The 14135-nt window shown below is 36.8% G+C and overlaps 1 protein-coding gene across 1 annotated transcript in view; it reads left to right on the forward strand.

Moving 5' to 3' along the window:
• Positions 1-4001: 4001 nt before the first annotated feature.
• The window catches only part of Reph (Regulator of eph expression), a 68977-nt gene continuing 58843 nt past the window's right edge, over positions 4002-14135 (forward strand). Inside the window, exons 1-2 of the mRNA XM_073082545.1 lie at positions 4002-4583; positions 4855-4912. Coding sequence (XP_072938646.1) covers positions 4518-4583; positions 4855-4912 — 124 coding nt within the window. The 5' untranslated portion in view covers positions 4002-4517. The remainder of the gene's footprint in view (positions 4584-4854; positions 4913-14135) is intronic.

Here is a 14135-nt window from a genome sequence, read left to right on the forward strand (position 1 = left end):
TACGTAGAAACAATTGTTATGTTAATATTATTTATTTCACCTGTAACTGCAATTTACTATAGATTTAGCTGTTGTGTAATGTTATTTAGTCCGAGTTCATAATATTATGTTATGCACTATTTTGTTTAAGACTAATATGACATTGGTCTGTTCCACTGCTCTGGTCACCTGGGTGAGCGTTGTCGATACTTTAGTATCATTTGATTACTTGTGAATATCCAGGTTACCCCAGTCAACTCCGGTAAAGGAATTATAAAAAATAGCATTTTTAAGATCTTAATAACTCAAAAACCACATGAGGTTAGTTCATGAAATTTGTAATCCTGGGTATTTAAGAAACACTTTCTGAAGCAACTTGTATAATTGTTTTCGAGTTATGGGAGCTTGATATGGTTTTTATGCACTAACACATGTTCATTGTTCATCTTTTTCTGAAGTAATTTCTGAAAAGTAATTTAACTAAATTTATTGATTAGCAATTTTATTTAAGGTTACCAAAATAATAATGATATCGGAATCGACTATGTAAATCTAGGTTTTATATTCCTAAGTTATCTAAGTGGAACATTGACTAAGATAAGTAGATGGAGAGCAAAGTTGCGTATATAATATATAGTTTTAAGAACATGATATTTAGTTAAGTAAATATATTCAGTTATATGTTTACTGGTTTAACGCATAATATTTTTACATATCACACACCTGTATTAGGTGAAATATAGGCCGGGTAAATGTGGAGCCATATTTTTTATACAGATTATCGCCCGTTATTGATATTCGATCTTTCTAAATTTTTGCCTACCATGGATCAACATTTGACAATTTCATCATACAAGATATTGTTAAATTTCGATCTCTGATAGTTAAAAATAATTATGACTCACGTAGGAGGGCGTATAATACTTCATAATAACATAAATATGTAAGTACTTATACGTATATAATAGTAGTTTAGCAGTCCAATGCATTTTTTAAATACATATATGGCACATGAATGGGTTATTGATAGTAATAATTGAGTTTTTACATTTTTGGAATAGTATGTAGCTGTATCTAATTAGAATATAAGTAATATTTGTGGATATTCCACAAATAACCTCAGAACATCGGTGCTATCAGAAATATTGTCTTTAAGACATGTAGACTAAATAAACGTTTATCACAATAGACTTCAAATAATACTTCAGTCTTCCAATTTATAATGAAATGTATATAATTATTTTTCTATTACATTTATATAAAGATTTTTTACATCTTTAGGGTACAGTTATACGTAATGTTCATATATATCATACGTTTGCAACGTACGCATGTAGTACAAACTAATTTAGATCGCAATATTTTTGGCAGCAACATAATTGTCAATATTTTCCTGTTATGGCAATAAGAAGGATTAGTTAAATGAACTCTAAAACACCCTTAACGATGAGTACGGGTTTAATATAGCTCATATCCGTTGAGCAACCATTGCATAATCGTTTTTAGCTTACTAATAACAGGGAACTAGAACAGGTTTATAGCCTAGCTATTTGTCTTTGACAATTTCTGCCTAATAAAAATCAATCATCAAATTTCGATATTTGAAACGAGCAAAAATGTCATATTCCTTGGAGTCATAGATTTGTTGTACAAATGACACATGATACTATTAAAAACAGAACGAAAGAAAAAATATATGAACAAATCAAATGCGTATCATAATTCTTGTTCATTATTACGTGTCTTTTTTATTAGTTCGTCTATGGTCCTACTGGACTAAACTTATTACGAAAAACTAGCATTAGAGTAATAAAGTTTTATTTTAAGATGTGTACATCCAATATAACTTAGTTGTTATTTCTAAATATAATAAAGAAGTTATCTTACTTTTAACATAATTGTTATAGCATCGATATTGAATAGGTATGAAACTTGTGTTCAAAATAATAATAGCATAGCGATGTTATAAACTAACTACATATATAACAGGAGCAGAGAACACTGTTAAAAGTGATGTTAACGTGAACGGTCGAACTTTTTTATAGTTAAGAATATTTTTTCAATTACTTTAAGATTATTTTATATGTTATGTTATGAGAGAATAAAATTTATTTCAAGGAACCAATCCTTTCGTTTTTGAGTGATAAAATTGCAGTTTTAAATAAATATCTACACGGCACACTGATACAATAAACAATTTGGTTCCTTCATAAAAAATATCTTTAAATAATAAATAAAAAATAAATTTGCTCCACTGATTAGTCTCGATGGCACATACTGTGTAGTCATACACGTATATAAGAAACCACCTTTTTCGTTAACGCGGGGAAAAACCTTCAAAATGGTAGTACCCGGTGCGGTAGGAGCAACACGGGGTTACGTGGGATCCTTACCGGCGCTATGTAAAGCACTCTAAAATATCTAAAGGAACGCAACCTGAGTCCTCTTAGCGCTTTGCCTCGTCGGGCTCTGCCAGGGCTTTTAGTCGCCTCTTAGGTCAGGCAGGGGTACCGTACCGCAGGGGTACCGTAGCCCTATTCTGGTCCCAGAACTACAGGGGCACAAGTACGAAACAACCTATAGTTAATAATTACTATAAAAATCAAGTTAAATATATATTTATAATATTATTATTCTTTTCCTCACATACTTGAAATCCTTTCGTTCATACATTTAAGTAATGTGAGCGTTCTAAGTCTATGCTAAATTATCACGTTATCACTGTAAGTACAAAGTTTACGTCGTTTTGAAGAAAATGTTGAAACATGTCTAATTTGGCTTTAGAAGTGCACTTTTGTTATTTCAAATAGGCCTAGGCCTGTTTTCAAGTAAAAGTAATATGAAGTGCCTCTTGTCGTTATTTTGTCGAGCTTATATTTTCGATATTCCTATTATGCTTTTGTTGTTAAGATCTATATATTTTGTTATAAATATACTTTTTAAAAATCCATTACTTGTGTTATAATTTATATACTTGTTCCCATTGACTACCTTTATACCTGGTAATTATTACACACGAACCTTAAATATGTGACAGAAGCAAGACAACTCTTTCTAAATATTGTTCTAATTAGAACCAATTAGAGTCAATCTAAAATATTCCTTATAAGATGACAATGCGATATTGGTTTTATAAAAATGTATGTAACATAAATCGTGCTGCTATTTGTCACGAGAATTTTTGAATTTGGCGCGTGTCGGTGCGAGCGAGACGCAACGCGCAGGTAACAGCATGGCCGGGTTTCATTATGGCACCCGATGTAAGTTACGCCGACGCTAAAAAATATGGATAAGACTAGCAGATTTAAAATCTTATAAGAAGACCTAACTGAATTCGGGACAGATCGATGTCGATATTGCTAGTATGTAGAGATTTTCATTGAGATAGTGAATCTTATTGGTTTTGCGATATCGTCAGAAATTACGGACGCGGACGTGGAATAAAAGCGTTTATACCGAAGACAAATGAACTGCGACGTGACAAAAGATTCCAATTTAAAAAAAAAATATTAGTAAAGTCATTGTTCAGAAATTGGAATTTGTCAATTTCTACTAGACATAGATATGCTACTAGAACTTGTGTAAAAAATTAAATAAAAATAATAGGTGTGAGAGGCGACAAAGAGAGGAGATTGGTGAAATATGTTATCGTTACCGACTAATGTTAAGTAACTGTGAGCCAATAAATTACATTTATTGTCTGAGCCTCATATTTTAGTTTGTTCATTTGGAGAAAGTAAAATAATCCAATGCATTTGTCTGGTTGTATTTCAAATATATATGAGAAAATTACGTGTCATATTTTAACAAGTAAACCTTAAATCAGGCATATCAACATTTACTGACATCCGCAACTTTTTATCAGCGATATTATTATCAACTCGGTGTTATATAACTTGAACCTGTGTCGCTATCGCCATCTCTTTCCCGCAGCGCTCCGATTATTCGAAACGAGCCCCCACCGCACGCGGGAGAGCGAGAGAAAACATATTGCATTAAATTTCGATCCTATTCTGTAATGTTTTGTCCAATCGCGTCCGATCTTTGCGTGTTCCGGTTCTTTGTCATCAATGGGTTGCCGGGCGAGTCCATTTCGAGTGCCACTCGAAAACGATTTACGCGATATTTGAGCTAGTTTTTGAGCAAAAAGTCATTTTAGAACACTTCCTCGATCGCCGCCTCGATGCCGGATAGAGAATCTCGCCTCAAGAAGTAGTATTTAGCGCCATCGCTTTTAGGCCCTTTCGGCATTAATGAGTCGTACCCACTTCAGCTGACTGCGTCGTACGCAAGGCTACTCTAACTAAACTAGTAGTAGTCCGGCGTTCGAGGGAGGCGGTCGGGTGTTCGCTCGCGGAAGTGATATGCGGATATGTTATTGAATTGAGGGTTAAAATGTTTTCGGAACGTTCACCATAGGCGTGAGGGCGTCCAGTTTCGTGTCGGGTCGCGTTCGGTAGCGCGAGTTCGCGGGTCGGCGACGGCCGGCCACGGCGCGAGTGATTCCGGTGGAGGAACCGGCGAGCCGAGGCTCAATAATGCTCAAATTTCTGACTCACAAGCTGCGAACGCATTCGTTGAATGAGGAGAACGTTTCCGAGAAGGTGGGTGTCGGCACGGCCCGGCCGGCTCCGCGCCGCGAAGGTCACACCGCCAACAGAAAATGGCCGCCTCGCTCGCGAGAACAAAGGAGCGGAACGATCGCCGGCTCCCAGCCGCGGCGCTCGGCCCGCTCCGCTCGCGGCCCGCAGCGCCGGGCCCCGGGGCGGCCGCGGACTGGGGTGTGCCCTCGCGACGCGGAGCCCGGGGCGCCAGGTGGAGGAGCCCGCGGGCAGGCCGGTGGACGCGGTGGCTGAGCTGCTCTTGTTGTTGCAGGTGGAGGAGCGGGACTCCGGCACCGAGTCGGACGACGAGGCGGAGCGCACCGACACCGGTGAGTTGACGGCTGGCAGACGACGCCGCGCACCACGTAGCCGCTACGCACGCTCACGTTCGCCGGCCGGCTCGAGTTTACGTTGACCTCGTCGTAACAAATTTACTACTCGCCGATAACCGCGATGCTCCGATGCTCCGATCCTACCCAAATCGTTTGACCGATTACGTCGGTCTCGCCCAATTCGCAACCGAGCCGTGCCGTGCCATGCCTCGTTTCTGTCGACAAAAAAAAAACAAACACGAATAAGTATGCGGCTATACGTTTATAAGCGTGTTTAGAATCTAATTAGCATACTCGCCTAGCCGTCTTGACTATAATTATGCTAAACATTGTAGCTGCCCAGAACATGATTGTTTATTTGCAACTAAGATGACCATGCCGATGGACAATTTCATTAAACGGTGGTAATTTATGTACCGAGATACGATAACTGCAGATATTCCAAAGATAGGGACGTTTTCTTTGTTCAACTAGTTCGACCTTGGGGCGTGACCTTGAACTTAGACAATCGAAATGTGTATGTGTACGCCGCATACGGTATCATTGTGATCTAATCAGGGAGGTAGCTGTAGATGTAGATGTAGTAGAGGCCATCGTGCTTTCCTGAAATACGTAGTTGTTCCTTTTATTTGTCCGATGGGTCAATTCGAAGGAAAATGGCAGCCGATTTGTGGAATGGACGTGAATTGAAATTGTCTCTTACATTTTAACGACAGATGGCGATAACAAGTATACATACTATTATCAAGGGCACAAAATGTTTCAAAGGACAGAAATGTTTTCAATTTTTAATGTGAAACAAATGCAATTTTCCACCGTTTTGGCATCTACAAACAACCGGTTCTTTTAGTTTTATTCAAAGATTCGAAGATTTTTCTTCCAAAAAGAGATAGATTTATATAAACCTTGATTTTTCTCCTCATTACACAATAAACGGAGGTGGCACGTGGACTCTTTTCAGATTAGTCGAATTAATTTCAGGAAAACATAATCTGAAATTATTTGAACGTTAAAGACTCTTTCTTCCCGTCTATTACCACTATCTATATTTTTATGTGCGTAAGAATGAGGTGGCAAGTTTCAAATGTAATGAGTTTTGAACCCATGGGAGTTCATAAGACTATTTCTATATTTTTCTTATTAGATGGAATTTGAAAGTGGCAGAACCCTTTGTGGTTCGACTCCGGCGGCACCACCGCCACACCTATTTCTGCCTCATAATAACAGCGTTAAGCGCTGCTGTGTTCTGGTTTTAAGGGTGTGGTAAGCGAGACATACTTTTCGAGGCATTCCAGCTTAGTCCTCAGGGGTAGCCGAGCATCTGTGTCAAGTGAACTGCATGCTCGTCTGTTACTCCAATGTTATAAAAAAAATTGCCATAGGTAGGGACATTGTGCTTGATAACTTGGTTCATGGTTGTTCATCATAATGAAATAAGTGTTTGAGTTTAGAGTAGAAAAGAAAAGCAAAAACAGATAAAACAAGTAGAACGAAATGTTTCACATCGCTTACAGGATTAAGTCGCGCCGGTGCAGTAATGCGATAGGAACTTGATACATTAGCAGCATTATTTAATTTTATACAGACAACTTTAAGCGCCTTACGCATCGTCTATCATGCTGTCCGTCCATGATATACCTACCCGAAGTGAAACCTTTTGCGAAATGATAGATTAAGGTCCAGGCAAAGCATGACATGTATCATGCTTTGCCTGGACCAATTTTACTTACCAAGTATTATTAAATTATTTACCAAGAATTAGCTACAACCATGTGGTTGTAGCTAATTCTTGGTTAATCATTGATTATAATATGCCTGCATGTATCAGGTAAGCATTTGTATGCTAAGATATTGGTAAATTACTTAGTTAAACAATAAATAAAGGAGCCATGCTTAATATCGAAGTCTAGATTCTACATTCTCATTAACTTTTCTGATTTTTGTCACAGTCTGTCCTTGGGATAATTTTATGTAGTTAACAGTCAATCGTTTATTAATCAAATTACAGATAAATATATGTACATAAAAAATGGAAAAGTCAAACAATAATATAATTAATGTGACCATTTCTTTTCTCAAAGCGGCACGTTTACGGAAGAATATGTCAAAGAAAAGCTTATTGTTTTACTTGACTTCATCAAAAAGGAATAGCTTAATTTCTTCAATACATACTTAATGTAACATTTAGAATTAGGCCCTAAGTTCTAGTCAGTGGTCTTGTATGGATTTGTTGTAGATGCAATTCAATTTCAAAATTAAAAGTTTCAAAGATTTTATTTTATCAGTGAACAGCAAGAACGGATAGCCTTCCAGTAGGACTGTTCCGTCCAAAACGACATGTAGGGTTGCTGTAACTATAATCCTCTCTGGTCAGTTTTTCTACCAAATTGGCACAACATTTAAATTGACTTATTGCGTTATCTTCTGAGGCATTGCAAGACGCAGTGGCAAAGGTTACGTAAACTGATATTAAAATATAGATGAAATATGGTAGAAAGTTGGCACACCTATTTCTATGGTGAAGTTGCGACCATCTCGGTTTTAAAATGGCAACTCGACTGTGACAAGCTTTAGTTGGATCGTGGTTTATATTTTTGAACTTGGTCATAAATGTCCGTTACCACTTACCACCAGGTCGATTGCAAGCTCGTTTGCAACTTCAGTTTTATCAAAAAGTTCGCCAAAATCTAAACCCCCACTAATATTGCAAATGTTTTTTGAAGTTGTTAATCATTAAGTTCATTAATAGTAATTACCAGTTTCTTGTTAGCGATACCTATTAGCGTCTGCCGATCAAAAGGAATTAAAGGCACAAAACATTTTTTATTGCTTTCCAAAAATATTTTATCTAGTTCCACTTATCTATAAGGGTCTACCCCTAAGTACATAGTCAATACATAGGTAAGTTTATCTCTTATATAATCGAGTTCTAGTGAATTAAATATCGGGCAAATAATATCACTGTAACGGTTATCAATAAGGGCATATGCGAGATAACCGCATGTTATGTAAATAATAATATTTTAGCATACGATATCAGCAGTATATAGCCCGCTATTTATATCCATAAACGCCTGGGATGGTGTTATCTAAAAATTCAATTTTAATGTTGATATTCAAAGTTCTCATGAACTGGATATTTCAGTGCGAAAACATATTAAGGTTTATTTTGTACCTTTTGTTTTTAGACCAAATATTCGTGTTGCGCCCAGGCACGTGCCTCTGTTTTTTTTAATGTTATGTGCTTATTAGAATCTAATTTTAATTGCTATAACATTAAATGAAAACAATTTGACAATCATACACGCCGGAGAGTTTAAAAAAGTTTTCGAATGTGTGAAGTCTAACAAACCACTTGGCCATCGAGTGGCATGAACCCCTCTCACTGTGTGAGTGAAGCCCAGCAGTGTACAAGTAATAGGTGGACAAGGAAACGCGATTTTCGTAAACTTCCGTAAAACTTGAGCCTTTATAGTGTTATTGTAAGGACTCGTGGGTATTATTATTTATTCGCCGCAGTGTCCGGGCTGAGAAACAGCAAAGCAAGCAAGAGGGTATGACACGGTCCTAATTTGCGTGTATTGCCGGCGGCCTTTGTACATTGTGCACTGGATTAGACTAATAGCCCGGAGCCCTAGCCTCCAAGATGACTAGCGACCCGACAATAAGGACAGAAAGAAATCCTTTTTGCTTTACATTATAAGGGATCTTTTTACAAGATGAATATGAAAAAAATGTGTCGCATGTTAGGGTATGCTTAAATCTTTTTATTCTCCGTGCACTGGATTATATTAATAGGTCCAGGAAACGTGGATTAAAAAAAAACGAACCTACAATTTCGACAAGAAATCATTATTTTACTTTTTAACTGTGCTTATGTCAAAATGTATCTATAGATCTGGAAATTTCAAACTTATAGCTCTGCATACATTCGATTTTCAAAACAACGTCTAACTCCTTTGAAAGATACAGAAATAAAATCAGGTCTTCTCGCAAATTGAGATGATTCTAGGCTCAATTTAGCTTTGATTTCATTAAGTAGCGGCCATTACATACATTGTCGTGTGGGGAGCCACGATTACCTGGCATACCCAAGGGTATGCGTAGCCCACTTGAGGAACTTTGTTATACCTAGTAGGTGTCTGTAGTTGCCCAAACTTCTTAAAGCTTTAGCGCTTAAGTTGAGACTGTCTACACATAGACATGTAGGGATTGTTATTGAGGTACCTTATGGGACAGAGAGTAAGTATACAATACTGTCTAGGAAATTTTGTTACCAAATAGGACTCCAAACTTAATTTTCTCAATTCCTCTTTGTTTGTTTCGAACATTTTAATCAGACTCATAATCTGCTGTTCAAACAAAACGATTCTAAATGATTTCCTTATGAGACACTCGCCAGAAATAATAAGGCATGCAATTTCCGAATATCCAGCAAGGACAGTAGTTCTCCAAATGGTTTCCCGTAATGATCCTGATTGTCCGGCGGCGCGCGTCTTATGGGGCTCTCGGCAGTCGGCGAAGATAATGGGGCTTGTCGCTGCCAAATGGGGACTTTTCACACGTCGACGCAGCAACTTTTCTTTGCTCTATAAAATTTTGTACGGTTCAGGATTAGACGCTGCTGCGCCAAAAGCGACCCTTGTTTTATAATACCTTGGCAGTTTCAAACTTAGCTAATCGTGACACATTTGTTTCATTTCGAAATTAGATATTTTTGTCGTTATGAAGTATTTGCTTTTAGGGTCCTTTTCAGTCTTTCCTCCTTCATTATTTTATGGGTTCATTTATTATACTGCTTAAAAAACATTTTTTTATACCTCAACTTTTGCATTGCTGAAATTCACAAAATCTTATATTTTTCAAAATTGCACTTTCACGCAATATTTTTATCTTATCTTATTATCTCATATAAAATAATGGAGTTTAACACAAATTTATATTTCGTGATATCACCAGAAATAACTTTGCAACAAATTTATCAGGCGGACTGCATGCTCGCTACTCCTATATTATAAAAAATATACTGTGTTAAAGTAAAAAATAGATAATTAGTAATTACTGTATTAACTGTTAGCGAATATATGACTTTTATCGACAAGGAACATGGCATTTGATAAGAAATATATGTTGAAAATATGCACTCCATTGATATGATAGACTATCAGATGATTAACCGATAGTGCATCGTTTAGGGCTTCGACACTTCCGGGCTAAATTCCTAATAATGACGATGTTCCTATTTGATATGATTTACGATTTCACCATTTTCTTAAATTTAGTAACTGAAGTTCATGGCCATTTCAAATTAAAAAGCTTATAGGTACGTGGCATACCTATACACTTACGGTAGGTAATGTGTCACAGACTCACTTATATGATGTCTAGTCGGGTCGTGGGTTTTCAAAAGTATTGTATTGAGAAACTTCACAATTCACTTGCCTTTGAGATATGTTAAAGAATTCTCTGGGATATAGGTTTTTCTACGATTTGCTTGACAGTTAAAGCAATTGATCTTCTAAGGCCGTAAAATTCTTAGAAAAAACGGTTCGACCTTAGAATTCGACCCGTGGACTAACTGAGACAGAGAATTTCAACTTTAATGTTTTATCAGTATTTACAATGAGCAATATATAGTGGTATATTATTCTGTGAGCAGTATACGAAAATGAAGCTACGTTCCAGAATTCCCCAGTTTGCCCATATAGAAACAGGAACGAGGAAGGAAGTGTGTTTAGATATTTATGTATGCATATTGTATACGATTACTATCAATATATTCCATGTAACGTTTATGGGAGCGGACATCCTGTCTGGACGCAGCGGCCCAGAGGGAGGACCCATGTCAGCCTCATATTCTGGAATATACATTTGCAATATGAACACTAGCTTTCGGCCCCGGCTTCGCTTGCGGTTCGAGACCCATGACAAAACAATACTTGATAAATTTCTTCCGTTATCCTATCCAGGATCATAAAAAAACGTTTATAGGTTACACACCATGTGTATTTTCAATAACATTTTATTGTATTTGAAAAGCTACTTAAGACTTTTCTTAATGTTCGCTTTAATATCGAAGGTTTTTCAAATGTCTCAACCCCTTTTTAAATGCCTTAGAAGTAGAATATCAAGTAATCCTTTCTTAGTGGGTGCCTATATCATAAAATGAATGTATTGTCCAAATTTGGTGGTTCTAGTTTCAGTTATTTCGGTTCTGCGATGATTAGACAATAGGTATAATTTGCTTGTACTCGTATATAGTGGTACCGTGGTAAGTAGGTACTGTGGTTTTAAAATAGAACCTTTCAATCTGGGCGTCCGAGGTGCAAATCGTTTCAAAACACATAACAGAAAATTCTTGGAAAATATGTCAAAGGTGTATGAAGACACTACATCAACCATTCTGCTTTTGGCTAGAGTGGGCTATGTCCTGAATCCCTCTCACTGAGGGTAGACCTGTGCCCTCTAGTACTACATAAGTAGGACGGTAGTGGGTTGTATACATCTGTAATAGTAGATACCTACAAATACATTATGATGTAGTGTCTGTGTTAAATATTAAATGTATGTGACATACGATATCATGACAAATTAATGTTTATGATACGAATGTCTTAGGAAATTTCCATGTGATGTCATATACCTATCCTGCCAGTTATGTTTTAAACATTTTGTATGATGCCGTATATTATATGTTACAAGGATATGCGTATTCATCTACTAAAATTACATCTTACTAAGTGTACATTACCTAAATAATTATACCTCTGATAAAACGTTTATACAAGCAATAATAGCAGCGTTAAGGTGACCCGACGTTCGGAAAATGGTAGCCAAAAGCGAACATATGTGTACGCAGTTTGTTTGGTAATAAATAGTATATAAATTCCTCAGTTTAACCTTCACTGCGAACGATTCACGATGACTGTACTTCGCGAAAGTCGACTCAAAGTCAAGTTCAAGGTTGAGCTGCAGCTGGCTCGATTGAGTAATGTACGTAATTATACACTGACTCTTGCTTGCTTTGAGATCATTACCTACGTTACATATATTATTTTTATTACAGTGCGATTTCCTAAGGTTTCTTTAATTAAATATTTTGCGGGTTTAATCTTAATACCGTCTCAGTTCTCACATTACATTTGATTAAGTAAGTGTATATACCGACATACTTGATCAGAGTATAATTTTAAGTTAAGAATCAATTCATGAATTCATGAAATTTTAACGCGTGATCCATTGTGGCGCCACCTTGTATAGGATAGTAATTTTTCATAATTATTTTTGCAGCAAGTACCAATATCGTCGATTACAAGTAGTCTGTATGTAAAGGTAGCCGTATGTCGTATCTATTGACAAGTAATTAAATCCGTGTGATCAATCCTCAAAATTCATAAATGATTTAACTTACTGGCGCATTCACCAATCATTCCATGGTGTTTACAAATTAGTTTGTCTTGTCCTCTCTAGACATGATTTAGTAAATAATTTAGATGTGATTATCATCATATTAATACCGCGAGTACCACGTAGACGTTGGTATAACAAAATGGTAGAGTCGTTTCTGAGAATACAATACGGAATACAAAATTATGCGTTTAAAAATAAAGATAAAATATTGTAGACCTGAGTTATCGTACCGTGATATCGTAGCATTTAAATCACACATTGAAATCGTGGAATAGAGTTATCGCAGTGTCGTCGTCGCGCCGTCTGCCGTGGGCAGCGAGGCTGGTAAGGCTTGTGTCGGTTGTATAGCGGCAAACGCCAACTCATTCTCGACGACACGAACACGACACGATCATTGAAAAAAATATAGACAGGATATATTTTTTATAATACAGTGACTTGTATGACTTATGAGTAGATGCTATGTTTAATTCATAGTTCACTTCATATTAGGGTCGCTAACTTTTATTTACACTGATGTCATACAGTAGAGCCCGTCCCTCCACCGCTATCGATGTGTGACAGCTGACTAATGCGCGACATTATGTGCGAGCGACTTTAAATTAGCTTAATTAGTAGCCATCATTATTTATAAAGAAACGTATTACAATATATTCTTTCTAAAAAATATGGAGCTAAGTCATCGCCCGTCACGCTTGTGTGTGACGCTCACACACTACCGCTGAAACATGCAAACAGATTATTGCATTGAATAGCATTTAACAATATGTAAATTAGTTTCATTTTCATTGTATACATATACGTTTTAAATTCAAATACGTCTCGTATCTGGATATTAAGAGTACGGACATACAGTAAATGCAATCGAGGCATTGAATGCCTACGTATGACCCATTGCTGGGTATGATTCTATATATTACCCACTGCTGGGCTTATGTACATACCACACATGGATAAATACGGTGTTCTCGCTGTTCGCTGACATCAGAATTATAAATATGGAAAGATAAAGATGGAAAATAATAATTATAATTAGATATATTCCTTGGATAAAATCTTACATAATTTCTAGATATTTTGACGCGACTGGAAAAGGGGAAGATTTTCGAGCTTATGCGTTATGCATGTATGTATGACTGTATCTCATTCTTACAGTCCAAACATCTTGACGGATTTCATCTTAATTGTGAGAGTTACGAAGAATATTTTAAGCAGATTTTTATTAATTATATTTTGTCTTTGGCGTAAAATATTTATAGTATCTACCAGCGGGTCTGCAGACAGTGTCGGGTGTCGCTGTAATAACAATAGGCTCGTTTATCTGGTCTTATTGAATTTTTCCGCGCGTGTGCGTCCGATAAGGCTAATGTGGGATAGGATTTACTTGTCAAACACATTGATATTGATTCTGCGAGCACCTGTCGATGCGGCTTTACTCGCTTATACGTACTTTACACGTAGACTACTCTGATCCACGTCGGATATTCCTCGCAATTGATTTAGTTTTTCCGATTGCCTTTACTTTATTACGTTTATTCGCAAGTCGCTACGCAAAATTGAAATATTTTGTTTTCTTGTCAATTCATTGCTTTCCAATATCGGACACGAGTGTCTTAAGGTGAGACCCGAGCCCTTAAGCGATAGTCCATTGCGCTGACCAAATGCGAATTCGTGCACTTCTCATATCCTTGAGTACTTTTTATAACACTCAGTCTTGTAAGTTTCTCAGTATGTTTTCCTTCACCGTTTAAGCAAGAGATAAATATTTTTGAATTTGCACCTCGACTGAGAGGCTGAGTTTTTAACCACT

This window comes from Epargyreus clarus, unplaced genomic scaffold (genome assembly GCF_041222505.1).
Source record: "Epargyreus clarus isolate Ecla_fem2 unplaced genomic scaffold, WU_Ecla_fem_2.2 ptg000018l, whole genome shotgun sequence".
Classification (NCBI taxonomy): domain Eukaryota; kingdom Metazoa; phylum Arthropoda; class Insecta; order Lepidoptera; family Hesperiidae; genus Epargyreus; species Epargyreus clarus.